We start from the raw sequence: 19,716 nt of genomic DNA, 5'->3' as shown, positions 1-19,716 counted from the left end.
GAGACTGCAGCAAAAATGAAAAACATGACTGAAATCACGAGAGCTGCTTAAATCTGAACGCTGAAGGTGAGGCGAGATGAACTGGAAATGCACCTGTACGGACTTCTCCAGCAGCTCCGGGCTCTCGGTTCCCTCCTCTGCCAGCAGGTGCTGAGCCTGACGGAAGTAGTTCAGGCCGAGGTCACACCACAGGTTAGCAGCCTCTGCCATCAGCTTCAGCGCGCGGGCGTAGCACCTGCACAGACAGACCCCATGACTCAGACAGCACGGGCGGCCGGGCGGCTTTAGAGATTCAGCAGGGCGACTGCTGCCTTACTGCGGGGATCAAGTAAGGAATCGTGCTCCAAACATTACTGAATTCTCCGCCTCGCCACCACTGTAGGAAGGGCCATGTTATTGCAGTGGAAAACGGAGCTGCAGTGAAATTAAAAAATAAGGAGCCACTTCGGAACTCTCTCTGTCAGGATCATGTGCTTGATTGATGGGCAAAAACTAGCGCTGAAAATAATTCAGGACTTGCTCTCACTCAGTAATGCTTTCAAATACTTAGCGATATTCAAAAGTATTTGCTTCGTCAAATATTAGGAAAAAAATCACCATGATACTTTTCAAATGCAAAAGAAAATTCACTGATTCACTTTGACTTTGTTATTTACAAAAAAAGTGGATGTGGGGGTGCACGTCTGAATTTTTTTCAAAGCACTTGCAGTGTTCAATTAGAGTTTTAGATTAGATTAGATTTACTAAGGAAAATTGAATTTGAGGCTGGAAACCAATTGTTATTTACATCTTTCATTTAATGGACATTCATTCTGCTCATATTTTAGAATTTCAAGAATAAGAGCAGAAAAGAAACAGTTTAAAGAGATAAAAAAATATTTTATTTTTCAATTTGAAATTGCTACATGTTGCTTATTATATGCCCATGCAATCTGGAACAAGCAATTTTATTTAGTAAGATATGCAGACATGCTCCTTCACCACACCCACCTGCAGAGCCCATCAGCATCTCACTGGCTGCAAGCTCTGCAGACGGTGTGATTGCACATCAATTACATATTTGCGTGATATCGAATAACTTGCTTGAACCATTCCAGCCCAGTTTTCGCTATAATCAGACCACTGAGACTGCTCTTGTCCCCGTTGTGAATGAGTTGCTTGTTGTGTCTGACTCCGGGGTTGTACGGATCCTTGTTCCTGTATCAAAAGCTGCACTGAGATCAAGTAAATCCTTCAGTGTTTATTCAATCGCTTGCAAAGATTCTTGCTTATTGACGGCACTGTTTTTAACTGCTTCTGCTCGTCTGACTGGCAGGCAGCATTTTGTCACCTTTGGTCCTCATATATCACCTGTGACCCCAGCCAATCACGGGGTGCCACAGGGTTCAGTCTTGAGTCCACTGCTCTTTATTATTTATACGCTTCCTCTCAGTCAGATGTATACAAAATGTATATTCAGTTTCACTCTGACACAGATAATACTCAGATTTACATGACAACTTCTTCCGCCTCTGATCTCCTGCCTCTGTCACCTATCTCTTGATAAACAGAGCCCGACGTCACGCAGACGTCTAATTCCCTGAAGCTGAATAGTGACAAACAGAAATTTTACCGGTGGGCAGCAAATGTCGGGTGGAAAAGTCACAGTCACAGTGGATAGCTCCCCCATTCAGGCACCAGCGAGTCACACTTTGTCCTCTCCTGCCGTTTGAGGAGACAAGCTAACCAAGCCGAAGCCCTGACTTCGGGATGGGTGAGCTTCCCCTCGCCCGTCACTGTTCTGCGGCTCGGCAGCTCACCGGCCTCCCAGGCTGAGGATGGCGGCCTTGTGGAGCGTGTGCTTCTGGCCGCCGGCTGCGAGCCCACAGAGCAGGCCCGGCACGGCGATGCGGGCCCTGGTGGGGGACACAGCATGGACAGCGCTGCACGCGTCTCCCAGCAGCTTCCAGAGGCAGGACAGGTCGGGGCGCAGCTGGGCCGCCCTGCGGAGAGACGCGCAGAGCGTGAAAACATTTCGGCACAAATAACGCTCAGCCAGTTCTCCCTTCCCTGTTGTCTCCTCACACACCAGCTCAAAGACTGGGTCGTCGAGGGCAGTGAATTAGACTGCAGGCGCGTGCCTTATTGTCGTGCTGGCCTGATCTCCTGCTTGAGATCAGCAGTCTCTCCTCTCTCCAGGCTGCAGGTGCCCCTAACAGTGGCGATGAAGGACCTACACACACGAACCCCCCATTATAGTGAGACTGTGCCCAGTCTGGAGTAACCTCAACCAATAAACCCTGGGCACCAGTGTAACAGGGCCTCACTCTGGCCTCACTCTGGCCTCACTCTGGCCTCACTCTGGCCTCACTCTGGCCTCACTCTTCGGCAACAATCAAACTTTTTATAGAGGGGAAAAACAATGTCACACCTTAAAATGGACCTGAAATGTAACCCCCCCTCCTACTGCCTGGTAACAGTCCCAGACGTGTGAACGACATGCCAGACAACTCAGACCCTCAGAGTGTAAATGGCAGACACGTGTGTGTCCCCAATAAAACGGCTCTGCGTGTCGAGCACCACTGACCTGAAGAGGTACTCGACAGCCAGCTCGATGTAGTCCACTGCTCTGGCATCGAGAAACGTCTCCATCGCGGCTCGCGCCATCGACAGGTAGCACTCGCCCAGGCCTGGCAGGGAGGAAAATGATAAAAGGAAAGGCGGATGGCCTCAAGCTCCTGATGAAAGCAGACAGAACAATGGGGCCTTTGAGCAACAGTAAGCTCGATGGTTCCATGAAACAGGGGGGAAGATTCTTTTGAAATTGCAAGAGACGATAGGAGATCATAAACCGAGTGGAACTCACTCTACTGCCGCACTTCACACAGCGGCGGAAGACCGGAGGAGGGGTGGAAAGGGCAGGGGCTGATGGGTTCATCAACTGCCCCTGGAGACCGCGTTTCAGAGCACGGGAAGGGAGAGAGTGAAAAGGCACTCAAGGCCTCAGATGAGCGCGGAGAGTCTGTGATGGCACTCACGCAGACACACAGCTGCCGGCGGCCCTCACCCTTCAGCGCTGGGACGTACTCCTCCCGCCTCTGGATGATCTGCATGTACTCGCCCGTCGCCTCCTTGCACTTGCCCAGCGTCTGCTTGATGGCGGCCACCTGGTACAGGCTGTAGATGGACTGGGGCCGCAGCTCCTGAGCCTTGCTGAAGGCCCTGAGCGCCGCCGTGAAGCTCCTGCGGTTCAGGTAGGCGTCGCCCAGGCACTCCCAGCACACCGCGTCCTGGGGGTCGGCTCTCAGCGCTGCCTGCAGGCTGCGGGGAGACAGGGCGTGACTGCAGCCCGGGCCAAGGAGAACTCCTGGAGCAAGATCTGCTCGTGCTCACTGAAACCTCAATAACCTTCCCACAACATGTGTATTCGCTCTATTTTTACATTGGCATTTTTACATACATTTTTCCTCCAAGGACAGCATGTCATTAATTACTGTGGTGAACTCAGCAACTTTTCTTCAGAGCACAGCACTGACAAATCTACGACAATGAACTCAATAAATGTTTGTACCACACAATATGTGGGCTTTTAAAGCGTGCTTTTAACTGCAATTATTTCAATAAAAAAATAAGCATTGCAAAATATAATTTACTGCTCTCTGGGCTAAAACAGATTGAGCAGCTCCATGGAAACAGCTAATGCAGTGCTAGACAGGGAGACAGGGAGACAGGGAGACAGGGAGACAGGGAGACAGGGAGACAGGGAGACAGGGAGACAGGGAGACAGGGAATTTACTCTGCGATGGCCTGAGCATGCTGGTTCATCTTCAGGCTGTACAGGCCGCGCCTGAGCCACGCCCACTTGGCCACGCCGGCGCCGGCCCGCTCCGTCACGGACTTCAGGATGGCGAGGGCGGACTCCTGGGAGAGAGAACAGGGGCCGAGACTTACGAGGGATTCACCAAGACCGCGTTCCGGCGCAGGGGGCGGGAGACAATGAAAAAGCACTCAAATGCCTCAGACGCAAAGGTCAGCGCTGAGAGTCTGATCAGCCGCAACAGCAGGTGAGCGAAGGAAGGGTATCGAACACAGCAGCACTGGGGGCTGCGTCAGCTTTGCCGTGCAAGCGCCCCGGAGCAGGGGAAACGCCGCGGTCGCCTGCGCAAGCACCATGTCTCCCAGCTCCATGAGCAGGTCCACAGCCGCCGCCCCGGCCTCCGCGTCGCCGCCGTCCAGGTCGAAGGCCTTCCTGTAGCAGCCCCGCGCGCGGGCCCTGTCCTGCGCCACATCGCGGTAGAAGTGCCCCAGGCAGCGGAACGCCGGCCCCAGGCGAGCGTCCAGCTTCGCGGCCTGCAAGGAGAACACGCGTGGGTACTGCCTCCTTTCTTCAAATAAAAACAGGAGCCACGGGGCTTCGAAGCGAAGGCAAAAACAACGCCTGAGAACGCAGTGAGGTAGTACTGCGCAGATGGCCCTTTGCAGGAAAAGTGACAATCCGACTCATGCTCGACAAATCACAGGACACAATCAAGTGTGCCAAAGGGGGCCGCGGTCTTCGCAAGAGACATGACCATGAACCAGTGTGCACACTTTTTAGAAAGCAAAGCTACCTCCAATAACTCAAAACTGGGAAAAACGAGTAAGAATGTTATGTCAAAGAAAGACTTTCTGTGAAATCTCTGCCTAAGCTACATGCTGCCATGAGGTGCAGTCCGTGGCGCCTGCACCAGGGTCCCTTCTGTCGGGAGCCAGTGGGACAAGGGCCACCAAGGCGCTGCGCCTCTATACAGGCACAGTGAAAACCCTGTGCAGCACCCAGCGCCCCCGCAGTGCGAGGTCTGACCTTCAGCAGACACGTGTGCGCCTTGGTCTTGTCTCTCCGGGTGTCCTCTCCCATGCGCCAGTACAGCAGCCCCAGGTTGAGGAAGTACTCCCCCGACTCTGGGCTGAGCTCCACTGCCTTCTGAAAGCTGCGAGGGGAGGAAAAAAAGATCGAGGATGAACGAGAGGCCGATCCTTACACACACGTTTGCGGGAGTCGGGAACAAGCTGCCTATCCATGTTGTTTAAACTGATACCCCGGCTTTTTTCAAGACACAGCTGGGTAAGGTCCTCCAGTCAAGGCCTTGTGTCTTTACACAAAGGGTGGTGGGAGAGTTGATCAAGGTGCCCATCCCAAACCCCAGCTTCTCTAAACAGCAGGATGAGATACTTGGATCAATTATCTACTAAGTACCAAACAGGCTAGATGGGCTGCATGGATCCTCTCGTTTGTAATTTTTTTTACATTCCATCCACCCAATTAAACCAGTTCAGGGTCACAGGGCAGCTGGAGCCTATCTCAGAAAGCAACAGGCACAAGGTGGGGTACACCTTGGACAGGTTACCAGTCCATCACAGTACAGACACACACTCACACCAGGGCCAGTTTTCCCAGCAGCCAGTTAACCTACCAGCACCGACCACATGAACATGGGGAGAACATACAGACTCCACACAGACAGCACCCCAGGAACTGAACACAGGGCCCCAGCGCTGCGAGGCAGCAATGCTCCTTATGTTCTTCAGTCTAAACTCTTTCCAGACAACAGAAGCTCCAAACTCACAGCACCTAAAACCAGGGGACTTAAATGTCCAGCCTTTCCTGAACTGCATGCACGTGTTCTGGTCGACAGATGTCAAAATAAACAGAAATAAAAGAATGTTCTGGAAGACTGAGCGTACTTATAAATTATTTATAAAGAGATCGGGTGAATTTCCTTTGAATTTCATGGGTTTCCTGGAGTGAAGCTTGAACACCAAGTACTGTTTGTAGAAATGATACATTAAGCCTATGAAACAGCATTTGGTAATTAAAAAGAAAAAAAAGCAAAGACTTTTATGCTAACAAGTGTTAGAACAAATATGCATTCAGGAGGAAAAGAGGTTTTATAACCCTGCAGTAAAATATACCAATAAGTTAAGATATGTTTTTTGAACAATCAATTCAAAAATGGGCAATTAGGTTTCATTTAACACTGCATTATCTTGCTCACAAACGGAAAATGGGCCTTATTCAGAGTGCATGAATGGCTACTTTTCTCATTTGGCTCCTTGTTCAAGTTAAAAGGTACAGATGCTGGATCAGAAAACAGGAACACTGAAGAGCAGAGACACGTGGAGCTCAAGCATGTTAGTTTCACACTGTTCAGTGACGATGGCTGTACGGCATGTGTGCTCAGTTCAATCAGCCCCACTCTCAGGCACCGACATGCTCAGTCTTTCCTCGCACATGGCTCATGAAGACACCGCCAAGGAAGAAAACCTTCCGGCAATTTAAATGTAAAAAGTGCGAGTCACGTGGGAATCAGTGTTCGAATGGAGAAAACACACACGGAGAGCACTGGCAAACATGAGGACATGAAGACTAAACTACGCTAATAAGCTTTAATGAGCCCATATGGTTCACTTTCACGACATGCAAATAAACATTATAACACAATCATTAAGACTTAAAGATGCAATGCAAAAAAACGTTCCTTTTTAAATTCTAGGTAGTCATAACACAATGAAGCACAGAGCGAAAACCAGAGTTAACTCAACCCCCCAGTACTGTACGTGTTTTAGAGAAGGACTGATAAATGGACAGAAAAAAGGCTTTTGCTTAGTGTGCTCATGTCTACAGAAACTTAGCCTCAATGAGCACAGCAATTCTAGCGATGCTCAGTGAATTTGAGCTCCTTCCATCTAACCATTGATTTAAACTAGCTTGGACAACTTGATTGTATATTTTACTTTATGTTTTTTTCTCATCATACATGGATCTCTTATTTGTTATTGGTTTCGTGTTCAGTGTGTCACGTATTGTGTTGTGTCTTTCACCTGCCTGCAAAGCAAATTTCCCCTTTAGGACAATAAAAGGAAGTAAGCACGTTCAAGCAACAGCACTGAGCAGTACGTGTGAATAGTGTACCCTTGCCGGAGATGGATGTCCTCCCTGTTTCGCGGGACTTGGCGATCGTATTCTTACATATTTAGGGCTAGTCACTTTGCAGTCAATTGGGTGGGTTGCTCATGTTGGTAGTTTACCTGCTGTTTGATCCAGCATTCAGTGCAACATCACAGCAACCACACCACCGCAAACAGCGGGTAAACTACCAACATGAGCAACCCACCCAATTAACTGCAAAGTGACTAGCCCTAAATATGTAAGAATACCCACAGATGGGGCAGAGATGAATTCAGTCTGATGAATAACTTCTACAGTTGTCCTCAAAGAGAGTTTAAACGGAAAAGCAGCCGGTGTAATAAAGAGGACTCCCGGATGTCACAGAAAACGCTGGTGTATTTCGATACATGTCAGCGCACATGAGCGCTGACAGCTCCCGAGGGGAAATCCGCACACGTCGATCTCTCTGGCTTTTTCAGGCTCCCCCGCCAGGCCGGCAGCGCACAGCCTGGTGGCCCCAACCCCCCACCGCCCCTCACCTGCACTCGGCCTGCGCGTAGTCCTCCTGGGAGAGGCGGATGTGTCCGTTCAGCGCGTGGCCCTCTGCCTGCCCGGGGTGCGAAGCCAGGAGATCAGCCGCCACCTGCGGGGACGATCGGGGTTAGACGCGACGCCGAATCCTCCTCGCCCTTTCCCCTCCTGCGGGCCCGACACCCCCCCCACGCTGCCCGCCACCGGCAGTGCCCTTGGGGTAACAACACGGCACCGCGGCGGACGCCACTGCGACAGAACTCCCCACAGAAACGAAGCGGGCAGGCAGCCATGTCCACCTGTTCGGACAGCAACACCTTTAAGGTGCATAGAGGTCATTTGTAAGTCATCACACAGGACATCGCTGGAATGGGGTGAGCAGTTTTGCAAGGCACTGTAAATAATAACCAAAGTAAAAACTAGTGTTTATAAAGCACTTTTCATTCCTTCACATACAGGAGGGGACCCACTTCATTCCCCATCTGGGAGACGCACAGCAGCCATTCTGCACCTGCAGCCCCACCTGGGAGACACACTGAGGCCATTCTGCACCAGCAGATCAGGGTGAGGAGTGAGAAATTGATTCACAAACTGAATTAAGAGGGAAATTTAAGGAGGCCAGATTGTAGAAGCCCACAGTTGGATTTATCCAGTATGCACATGGTTAACACTCTTAAACAGTCATGGGGTCTTTAATAAGCAGGAGGTTCAGGACCTTGATGGGACAATTTAACATCTCCTCTGAAGGACAGCAGCTCCTACAGCACAGTCCCCTCAGTCATCATATTGGTGTACTAATGTTCTGGGCAGAAGAGCACCATCTACTGGTCCACCTGCACCACTTACAGTAGTAACCCTGGATGTCTACCATCCTGGTACTGAGCCCAGCCTGCTGAGCTTCTGAGATCCAACCCGATCAGACTACAGGCTTCTCTGTACTCGCATTACATATAAAGAAAAGTCTTATATTTTGTAAGGAGTTGTTTTTGCATAAAATATCAACAATTAATTCAGATTAAAAAAATAAAAATACTAAAAAAATGACTTTGCATAATTCTATTTTTCTTTCAAAGAAAATATAATAATATTTGAACAGAGCAGATTCAAAACAAATTACAGAACATTAAGCTCGTAGCCACATGTGAAAGTTATATTACAAAAGTCTACCAGGTCAAAATAAAATCTACAAAAACACTAGTTAGTGTTAGTTAGTCACTAGCACTAGTTAATTGTCCCATGATGCCTCACTCCCCGACACCTCAACCACGTTTTGAAGTGTGAGATTTCTCTACTGTAGTGTCTGAAGAAGGACCCACCGGACACAGGGGCATGGGCAGGGACTGTCCCTCTCTTCGCACACTGCCACCCCTCAGGCTGCCGACTCTCAGACACAGAGCTCGTTCTGACCTCACCAGCAGTAGTCATGGCTGGCACTGCCCTCATTCCAACCTTGCGACCCGCCCCATGGCTGAAGTTCCCACTTTCCTGAGCGCCTTCACGGAGATCCTACTGCCTTGCCTTTAAGGCGTCATCAAAGTGCAGCTGGCGATTCTCTAAGACCCCTGCACCATTTCCGAAACAAAGATGGCTGCCATCCTGTTGTTATTGAAGAAACAATGGTGCCATTTGACTTTGCTTAAAATGTAGCAAATTTCTGTTAATCAGAGTTTATAGACTCTGAAAGCAAATCCATAAGCAAGTGCTAAAAAGCTCCAGTCCCTCTGGGAATCAGCCAGGGCACAGATTCATTGTCTGTATTTATTGGCAGTAGACTGTCTTGAAGAAGAAACCCTGCAAACATGACTAAGGCCTGAGAACCCAAATTAGAAATAACCGCAAGCCGCTGGAAGCCCACAAAGAGAGACAGCAGAGCAGCGGTGCGGTTAATTAGCAAGACAGACAGCAGTGACGGCGAGAGGCAGAGGTGTCCTTCTGTCATAAGCAGGGCTGCACAGCATTAACACACACAGCTAATAAAGACGAGCAGGAGGTCAGAAGACCACAGGAGAAAAAGGCTGTCCCCGAAGGGAGCGTCTGGGGCTTTCTCTTTGCTTACAGGTGGTGAAGGTGGCTGTGAGAAAAGGGACCCCAAAAGCACGGAAACAGTGAAGGAGATTAAGAGCACCTGGTGCTGCTCAGGACTGGGCAGACTCCTTCTGAGCGGAGAGGAGTGGAATAAGTGTGTGAGGCATCACGTGCAGGCAGACGGAGAAATAAATGGCTGAAATAAGCCATTGCTATTTCAGCCCCGCAGCTCGTAAACATGACTGACACTTGAAAGAGAGCATCCTGTGTGATAGATTTTGCTTGGACTGAATCACTCATCTGCCTGTTCCTCTTTAGTGAATCAACCTCCCTTCTCCTTTAACGTTAACAAATGACAAATATCATTTAGCCTTTTGTGTTACGGCAGGAAACAAGTTTTTACCTTCCTTTAAAAATTCACCCCAACACAGTCCACTGCCCCCTGCTCTGCGGGCGGCGCGTGTCCGCTCCGGATGATCACTCGTCACGACACCCTGGAGCAGGGTTTCGCAGCTGAGAATCCACCTCCTGACTGCACACCTGCTGCGAGTCCAACATCCCGGCTGCCGTGACAGCGCTGTGAGGAGGCTGTTTTCTTGTGATACGGATGCAGGCAGAACTGCGCAGGCCATTTTTCAGCAGCTTCACCGAAGGCTTTAACACAAGGCCTGTTTACTGTGCACCTGCTGTGCCAGTGAGTCTGATGCCTCAGTTTTACTGGATGTTTTGCGGCCTCTAACTTTACAGCTCTCAGACCACTGTATAACAGCAACCAGACTCTTGCTCCGCATCACAATTGCAGAGAGCAAACTGAGGCATCTTTCAGCAATACTATCAACTTCCTTAACACCACAAAATCTGTGCAAAAACTACTATAACTGGGATGCCGCTCTGCAGCAGATCTCCAAGTGCCCTTCATGCTGTATAAGGCACAGACAGCAGCTTCATGCACAGAGCACAGCCTTCAGGCTCTGTGCCTCCCTGATCCACAGCGCCACGAGCCTGCAAGCATACGGGAGGCAGCAGGGGGCGCTGTGTCAAGAGTCGCGAGAGCCCTGGCTGACCAATCCCACCACTGACCCCTGGGGGCGCTCACACAGGAGGTCTGACCGCTGGAGTCCCAGAGTCCTTTGGAGACAGAGCTCAACTTGTGCTCAGGCGAATGCCAGGCCATCCAGGAGGCCCCACAGTCCGGGCCTTGTAAACTAAGTTACTAAGGCGGTTTCACTACATCAGGAGGATGCTTCCTAACTTGCTCACTCAATGAAATGCCTTTTAATGCCCTGCATTTTATTTATCTGTTTCTTCGTTTTCCTTTAATTGCATCATTTCATTGATTTGCACCAGTTAACTCATCATCATGCTGGTTATCCTGTGACTGCTGAGATTAGCTTGGCTATGACTAATTTCACCACATTTCAAAACAGCCACTGTCTACCTCACAGCCTCCTAATGTGTCTCTCACCTCCATTTTCCTCAGTCATGTCTTGGCTGCCTGAAAAGGCTCGATCAATACAGGCACTCTCTCAAGACGGAGCTCTGAGAGGCAGAAATGGATTCCATACCTGAAGTGCTTGGTCAATTTGCCCTTTCTGCAAATAAATTCTTCCCTTTAGAGCCAGGAGGACAGGATCGTTGTCTGCATCTGAAATCTGAAAAACATACAGCAAAGACAGCGTTTTATTTAAAAACCTTCTCCTGCAATTACAAATTGGATTCTTACGTTCTTCACAAAATACACATTGTTTTCCCAGCACTGAACAACAGCCTTTTTGGCATCGAGTAATTTTAAGGAAGCAAAAAGCTACAATTAATTTTTTTATGCCACTCCACACTACAAATCACCCATCAATTTGGGGTAATTGCTGTTGTATTTCACAGCGTGATGCCCAAGACCTAGAAACTCAATGAACAAAACATAGAAAACTGTGAAAATCAAGATGCACACAGCACTAAGCTACACAACCCTTCTCAGGCCTAGATGCTTGTTCTGGGTCTGCAACCGGGCCGGGCTGGCGAGGCAGGGTGGTGGGGTCCCAGTACCTGTGCCAGCGTGTCCAGGGCCTCCTGTGCAGACTGCTCCCCTCCGATCCGCACCAGGGCTTCTGTCTTGAGCCGCAGCAGCTGCTGTCCCCACTCCTCCTCCCCTCCACTGCTCCTCAGGGCTGGGGACACAGGCACGACCTCTTACCACTTAGAAAGACCTCCCCAAGCGCTCCTGCCCTTTAGCGTCTTAATACAACCTTTATTAACCACAGCTTCACACTGCTGCATCTGGCTAATTCACCTGGGCAAACCAGCCGAGATGCGAGCTCAGCTCCGAGCAAGCCTTCTAGACTGGATGTACGGGACACTGGTACCTTGGTTGCAGGAGACGATGCTGTCCGAGTACCGGTGCATTTTCAGCTGCGCTTGTGCAAGGTGAAACCAGCCACTGGTGCTGGAGCGCATCTGCTTGAGTCCTGAAAGAGAACGGGGCCTGGTAACCACGGGATGCAAAGGGAAGGTAAGAGGAAGTGCAGCCTACGAACAGGAGTCCGGTCTTTAAACAAAGGATGGCGGGAGTCTGGAACAAGCTGTTTGGCCGTGTTGCTAAAACGAATATTCTGGGACCCTGTCAGAAATAGCTGGATGAGATCTTCAGCTCAATTAGCTATTAGAAGCCAAATGAGCCGAATGTCTGCCTACTGTTTGCAAACTTTATGCATACTGAATACATAATGTCATCTTCAAGCATCCCTCTCAAGGATTGAGACTATCTTCAGTCATTTTATCTTCATGGGGAGATACTGATGCTCGGGACGTTTATTGCTAGTATGGCCTAATCTGACTCCCTCTGAGGCTGCTGGCTGCACTCTGCGCTGGCCTCAGAGCAGGGAGGCTTCCCAAGCTGTCCGGCACCAACGCAATGGGCAAACATTCCTACTGTACGTCTGCTGTCATGTCTGTATCAAATCTCAATGTCAGCCTGTACAGTACATCATTGTTACAGGGCTCTTATCGGCTCAGGGAGGTTTTGTTGCCAGTGGTTTAGTCACGAGCTCCTGAGTCATGAGCCGAGATTCACTCCATCAGCTATCCCGGCAAGCAGGAGCCCGGCCCAGAGGCACAGGGCTCAGCCCAGCAGGGAGTGCCCACGACTGCTCTCCCCTGGCCAGGACACAGGGGGCCCAGAGAGAGAGGCCACTGTCCGGGGGCAGCAGGAAGTGCGTGCGGGACGCGTTTTTTAACGTTCCAATTCACATTTGCAATCTGGGACACAGAAGGAATAGTACTATTTTTTCCTGTAATAACGCGTGCACAGTAATTATTACAAGTGCGAGGCTGCTGTTTGAGTCAGCAGCAACACTATAATTACTTGTCCGATGGTCTACCAGTACAACAGGCCGTCCTGGATGTTGGAGAATCAGTCACCCCTGGCATTAGAAATATCGCTCGTTCACAAGTTTGTGTAAGCATTTTCTTGTGCGCACTGGAGTGTGCAGGATTCTGGGGCTCAAACCTGTTCTCCCCCACTAGTTTATACAGCCCCTGTAGACACGGCTTCTTGCACGGACATCCAGGGCGACACACCGAGGACAAGACGGCAGCTCTCAGTGACGGGCTCATGTAGGGAGGTCTAGCTCTGCTCTTGTGTGCCGACCCAGCGGCGCCGCCCTCACCCTGAGCCAGATTCCGGACCGCCTCCTCGTACTTCTGCTCCTGCAGAGCGCTGATCCCCAGCCCGACGAGAGCCGGCCCGCTGTCGGAGTCCAGCTGCACCAGCCTCGTGAAGCAGCGCACAGCCTCCTCGCCGCACACGCCTGAGGGAACACAGAGCTGTCAGACCCAGCATGGCCGCCGGCGGGTCCCTCAGGACCCTGGGCTCCCAGGCAGCCACAGCAGGGAAACAACAAGACACAGGCTCTGGAACAGAAAGACTCATGTGAGCAATTATTTTATTAACCTCTCTAGATTCGATCGCTTGATTTTACTGGTTTCCTACTGACTGGACAAAATCATTCATTCATCCGATTTTTAACCACTTTTTCCAATTTAGGGTCATGGTGGAGCCGGAGCCTATCCTGGCAAGCAACAGGCACAAGGCAGGATACACCCTGGATGTTCTGGAAGTGGACAAAGTGATATGACTGTGAGCCTCTCAGGCCTGCATAAAAATTAGGCTCTTTTCTGTTTTAACAATTAATCTCTTTAGCCATTTTAAAAGCTAACCCCTAACATAATACAATGGATACAGGCCTCTTGTTTTACTGGATCTGTTCTGGAAAATACCACTCTGATACTACCAGACAAAGAAGATGTCTTTTGGCTGTACTGCTCCTTAAAAGGACTGGACAGTCAATGTGAAATGAAGATGCATTTCGAGAGCCACATGGTCACAGGTGTGTGCGGTTGTTCACACGGCCTGCACTCCCGCACCACAGACACCTTCGGTGTGCTCACTGTAACTCCTTCACACCGCCACAGCTGCACTTCATATTCAAATCAAAGCCATCCAACTAAGAATACATCTGTCTAGGGTAAAACGAGCTTCTTGACTCCGTCGATAGGATCAGGTGCCTCTCTTTCAAGAAAGAGACCCACCCAAACAGGACACCCCGTTTAAAACTAAAAGAGAATTCAACTATGGAAGAAAAGATCTGGACAGCTAAGAATAAACAGCCCTCTGAACCACATCACACACTGTGGATTTCACAGGGAAAGTGCTCAGTTCGTGTCCAGAGAACTCCCACACATATATACACTGAGCGCAAAGACAGTGGGTGTGGCCTAACCCCCCACGCTGGGCACAAAGACAGTGGGTGTGGCCTAACCCCCCGACGCTGGGCACAAAGACAGTGGGTGTGGCCTAACCCCCCACGCTGGGCACAAAGACAGTGGGTGTGGCCTAACCCCCCCACGCTGGGCACAAAGACAGTGGGTGTGGCCTAACCCCCCACGCTGGGCACAAAGACAGTGGGTGTGGCCTAACCCCCCGACGCTGGGCACAAAGACAGTGGGTGTGGCCTAACCCCCCGACGCTGGGCACAAAGACAGTGGGTGTGGCCTAACCCCCCCACGCTGGGCACAAAGACAGTGGGTGTGGCCTAACCCCCCGACGCTGGGCACAAAGACAGTGGGTGTGGCCTACCCCCCCCCACGCTGGGCGCAAAGACAGTGGGTGTGGCCTACCCCCCCACGCTGGGTACAAAGACAGTGGGTGTGGCCTACCCCCCCGACGCTGGGCACAAAGACAGTGGGTGTGGCCTACCCCCCCCCACGCTGGGCGCAAAGACAGTGGGTGTGGCCTACCCCCCCACGCTGGGTACAAAGACAGTGGGAGTAGCAGCCCCTGTTTTTTTACTCAGTTCTTGCAGTTTGGCAGAGTGAACAACTATGGAGACCCTCTGGAATTAAGGAGCCACGTGCAGATGAATGTGGGTTAGACACCCTCCTCTTCCATGCCCTGAGAGGCGGCCTCACTGGGGGGACAGGTTCAGAGAGTTCGCTCTTCACTGTAACACCACATAGGCTGTCTGCTGCCGGGATCTCCAGGCCTGCTTCCCGAGAGACCCAGTCAAGTTTCTAACGACTGGGAACACCTCTAAGTCACCGATCAATTAATGAAGTAATTCACTGAATTAAATTAAACTTGGACCTTTACAGCTGAATTTACAGGTGGTCCCAATAAAGACTTTGGTCTCTAATTAATGATCTCTAAATTAAACAAGCTCCTTTGCTTAACTGATCACAAAGAAACCTGCTGAAACCAGGCTGACCTGTTACAGCACTTGCAGTCAAAGCTCAACATTAAAATGCACTACCCAGCATGTGAGCTAAAATGCTAATTCTTTCCTTATTTGAAAATCAGACCAGTATAATACTTACACACCTGCACATCACACGGAAGATATGAGACATTATTATTTTTCAGTTAGTATTAGTTTCACGTCCCAAATATTTCTCATTTTCTATGTCTTAGCAGCTCGTTTTTATGCTGCATTAGAACACTGTAGACAAGACTCCAAGAAGAAGTTGAGAGGAGACCTCTGGTGACGTTAAAGATGATTTCATTGTGTTAATCAGGGGCACTTTAAGGTTTTGAGTACTACATGATATTAAACCTTCTAGCAAATGAGTCTTAACATTATAAAACTAAATCAAAAGAGATTTAAAAATAGTCACAGAGATATCCAATTGAGAGACACTATACAATCATTTTGAACCAAAGATGTATTTAAAACGTTTCTCTCTGCAGACACAAGCCTGCCCTTTTCTCAGACAACACAACAGGATACAAAAGAGTTAAGGAGAGAAACGTGATCGATGCCAGAATATTTACTTGGGGGGGAGGCACTAATTAACCACAGAGGGATCAATAAAGGAAATCATCAGCACATCTGCACTGTGAAAATCAAACGGCCACGCACACTGCAGATCGATTTTCATCCTGTTTTTGCAAGATGAGGCGGCACGTGGTGCTGCGTTCAGCCGTCTGTGTGGGATTGCCGTCTGTGTGGGATTTGTATGTTCTCCCTGTGTTCCCATGGGTATCATCCAGGTGCTTCGGTTTTCTCCCACAGTCCAAAGACATACTGGTAGGTTAACTGATTTCTGGGAAAAATGGCCCTGATGTGTGTGTCTGCCCAGCGATGGACTGGCATCCCATCCATGCTGTACCCTGCGCCTTGTGCCTATTGCTTGCTGGGATAAGCTCTAGCACTCCCACAGCCCTGCACTGAATAGAGCTGCTAGAAAATGAATGGATGGTGCAATAAAATGATCAACTACCAATTGCGTCATCTGGGACAATAAGGGAACAGAATAAAAAGCAACATCCTGCAGCTCCTTTTCTGAGCGAGCCAACGTGTTTACCATGTACTCGCACTGAGGTCCAAAAGTAAGAAGGAACCTGGTTTCAGCCAAGCGGATACAGTGCCCTCTTGCAAATGGGTTTGTGGTCTTTTGTGTGTTTGCACACTTTAAAGCCAACTATAGTTCATCAGCAACCATATCCCAACTCTTCTATTCATGCAAACAGAAACCAAAGGGAGGACAAGTATTTCAGGTGCACATGTAGTTTAACAACATGGATTTTTCACAATCAGGAGGTTTAGAAGTTTTTTACTCCTTTACATTAAGAAGTGAAATATGTCCTTTTAGGCAATGCAGTGGCTTCACAACACAAGAACTGTGCTTCTTTTGTCTACAGCACAAGAGAAACCAGTCATCTGTATCTGCTGAGAACATGACAGATGCACAGAAAAACGTTGCCAAAATGCGATCAGCGCCAACATCGCTTTTAAATCTAAAACCTCCCATGAGTAACCGAAAGGATCGATTATTCTCCTGAAGGGGCAGTGGAACCGGCTCTCTTCTCTTTCGTCTCCACTGCCGACACTGCGACCCCCCTCGCACGCAAAACACAACCACTAACAGACAACCACAGCCACACAAAGTCCAGCTCTGAACTCCAGGATCAAGCTCTAAGTCTGCATACAAGTTTTCGGGTCCGACATTAATGAAAAGCTCAGACGACACCACGTCTTTCCTTGAAAAGCTTTTACGCTGCTACATATGAACAAAAGGATTCATCTGCACGATCGGCACCCTAATCAGGACCCGAGAGAAGGCAGACAGCCCGCCGTCAGTACTGCGCCAGTACGGCCCGAGCGGCCCTGCGCCCTGCGCCCTGGGAGACGTCATTCTGCAGCGAAGCTCCACCCACCTGCCTGGATGAAGTGCGTGCTGAGCACCTCCAGAGGGAACGTCGAGCTGGGGTACAGAGACATCATCGACTCGCAGGCGCCCTTCATTTTTGTCTCTTCGTGTGGCATCTGAGGGAAAGGAGAATCATAAAATAAAATAAAAGATTCAGCAGAGTATTTCATATCAGAACCAAATCTCCCACAATAGGTTTTTCCTTTTCATTGATTTTCAATAGTATTCAGAGAGAGGAAAGTGCTACAGCTATTTGTTGGCTGGAGGTGTTCAGGTCAAACACAGTAGTGCAGTTCTGGAAGGCCCACACCTACAGGACCGAGCACAGCGAGCTGAAGCCCACAGGGACTGCAAGCCTCCGGGATCGAGACAGTGAAAAGTAAAAGCAAAGCTGTACAGCCAGTGGAACAGCTAAAGGGACCAAGGAGACCGTCAGGTACGCATGTACAAGCCTGAATAGACACCTCTCCAAGCACAGTGTTGGTTCACCCTGCATGTCTTCAGCACACTAGCACTTTAAACCCAAAATCAGCTAAATCAGTGCCGTCCAGCCCACAGCACCACCATGCCACCCGCCCGCCGGCCCACAGCGCCACCATGCCACCCGCCCGCCGGCCCACAAAGCTACCGTCCCGCCCGCTGGCCCACAGGTCCGGACCACAGGTCCGGCCCACAGCGCCACCATGCCACCCGCCCGCCGGCCCACAGGTCCGGACCACAGGTCTGGCCCACGGCGCCACCGTCCCGCCCGCTGGCCCACAGGTCCGGCCCACAGCGCCACCGTCCCGCCCACAGTGCCACCGACCCGCCCGCCGGCCCACAGGTCCGGCCCACAGCGCCACCATGCCACCCGCCCGCCGGCCCACAGCGCCACCGTGCCACCCGCCCGCCGGCCCACAGCGCCACCGTCCCGCCCACAGCGCCACCGTCCCGCCCGCCGGCCCACAGGTCCGGCCCACAGCGCCACCATGCCACCCGCCCGCCGGCCCACAGGTCCGGACCACAGGTCTGGCCCACGGCGCCACCGTCCCGCCCGCTGGCCCACAGGTCCGGCCCACAGCGCCACCGTCCCGCCCACAGTGCCACCGTCCCGCCCGCCGGCCCACAGGTCCGGCCCACAGCGCCACCATGCCACCCGCCTGCCGGCCCACAGCGCCACCGTCCCGCCCACAGTGGCACCGTCCCGCCCGCCGGCCCACAGGTCCGGCCCACAGCGCCACCGGCCCACCCGCTGGCCCACAGGTCCGGCCCACAGCGCCACCGGCCCGCCCACAGGTCCGGCCCGCCAGCCGGCCCACAGCGCCCTGGGGGAACCTGAATCCACAAGTGCCACGGGATGTTGTTTTCTAATCAAAACACCAAAGACCTCAGTGGGATAAACTGGATTCAAACAGGATTTTGAGATTTCACTGCAACTGGGAACCGAACCGGGACACGAGACATCCGACTGCTCATGAAATTCAGGAGCCGAGACGTTGGCTCCTACGAGCTCCTCAGCCCTCGGGACTCCAAGGGCACTGTCATGTTTGCTTTGTTAGTACAGGAATACAGCACAGCCACACAACATGGTCATAAACACAACAAAGGCTTTCTATCACTGACTATTACTGTCATAACACTATTAAGAATTCCTTCTTGTAAAAATTTAAACATATTTCATTGAAGAAATAAAAGGATAAACCCTCATGCTTGAATCACAGATAAGAATTCCCTCCTTTCTTGTAGTACAGCTCTTTCTATGAAGTCTGTATAATGCTCCGATACATTCTATTGTGAAATGACATGTTGAGTGCTTTAATTTTTATGTTAAGCATTGTTGTAAGAATAACAGAGCACTGAAAATATGTATTCAAGCTTCATAGCTCCCATTTCATAAAAAACCCTGCTTTCATAAAAGCTCAGAGCTATTTAACAATTAATTCACCAGACCAGGATGGCTGGGAGACAGGGGCAGAGAGATCAGCTCACCTTTGACAAGCACTCAATGTATTCAGTCAGAAGCTTTTGATGTTCTTTGCTCTGAATCTTCTCTGCCAAGCTCGTGGCATTTTCAAAAGCTGTTATCAACTGTAAAGCACAAAATGACACATCATTAAAACGTATACATTATTAGAAAATGATTGCAATTAAAAATACAACACTGCATAGTTTTGTATTGTCGCCACAGAGGGAATTTAACTCTAAACTGACAGTGTTTCTCGCAGGCAGACCTGGGCTAGAATATGGTATACAATTTCAGTCACCACATTAGAGAAAAATACATGAATGTCCTGGGATCAGTCTAGAAAAGGAGGACCACATACACTCCCACCAGCAGAAGGGCGATGGGTTTCTAGCAGAAAGCCCCAGCCACATTGTCGAACCCCAATACCCTGGCTTCCTTCGAGAGATGGATGACACACTCGGATCAATTAGACAAAATTTACCAAAGATAGATGCCTCTCATTAGTAACCTTTCTTCTGTTCTTGTAGGAACAGAAAAGTCACACGAGTCTTAACTAGAAGAACCTGTTGTTATGGACAATGTCAATGTGGCTTATATTGGACATCCT

The 19,716-nt window shown here is 50.3% G+C and overlaps 1 protein-coding gene across 1 annotated transcript in view; it reads right to left on the bottom strand.

Moving 5' to 3' along the window:
* skic3 (SKI3 subunit of superkiller complex) overlaps window positions 1-19,716 on the bottom strand; it is a 58,168-nt gene that overhangs the window by 22,921 nt on the left and 15,531 nt on the right. The window contains exons 7-20 of the mRNA XM_088911096.1: window positions 19,133-19,231; window positions 17,172-17,280; window positions 13,126-13,266; window positions 11,824-11,925; window positions 11,507-11,628; window positions 11,029-11,115; window positions 7,447-7,550; window positions 4,823-4,949; window positions 4,150-4,329; window positions 3,776-3,900; window positions 3,047-3,300; window positions 2,567-2,669; window positions 1,800-1,982; window positions 94-235 (exon numbers count right to left, since the gene is read on the bottom strand). Coding sequence (XP_088767222.1) covers window positions 94-235; window positions 1,800-1,982; window positions 2,567-2,669; window positions 3,047-3,300; window positions 3,776-3,900; window positions 4,150-4,329; window positions 4,823-4,949; window positions 7,447-7,550; window positions 11,029-11,115; window positions 11,507-11,628; window positions 11,824-11,925; window positions 13,126-13,266; window positions 17,172-17,280; window positions 19,133-19,231 — 1,878 coding nt within the window. The remainder of the gene's footprint in view (window positions 1-93; window positions 236-1,799; window positions 1,983-2,566; window positions 2,670-3,046; window positions 3,301-3,775; window positions 3,901-4,149; window positions 4,330-4,822; window positions 4,950-7,446; window positions 7,551-11,028; window positions 11,116-11,506; window positions 11,629-11,823; window positions 11,926-13,125; window positions 13,267-17,171; window positions 17,281-19,132; window positions 19,232-19,716) is intronic.

Source organism: Atractosteus spatula, chromosome 3 (genome assembly GCF_055471065.1).
Source record: "Atractosteus spatula isolate fAtrSpa1 chromosome 3, fAtrSpa1.hap1, whole genome shotgun sequence".
Lineage (NCBI taxonomy): Eukaryota > Metazoa > Chordata > Actinopteri > Semionotiformes > Lepisosteidae > Atractosteus > Atractosteus spatula.
This window is presented reverse-complemented; position numbering and strand designations above follow the sequence as displayed.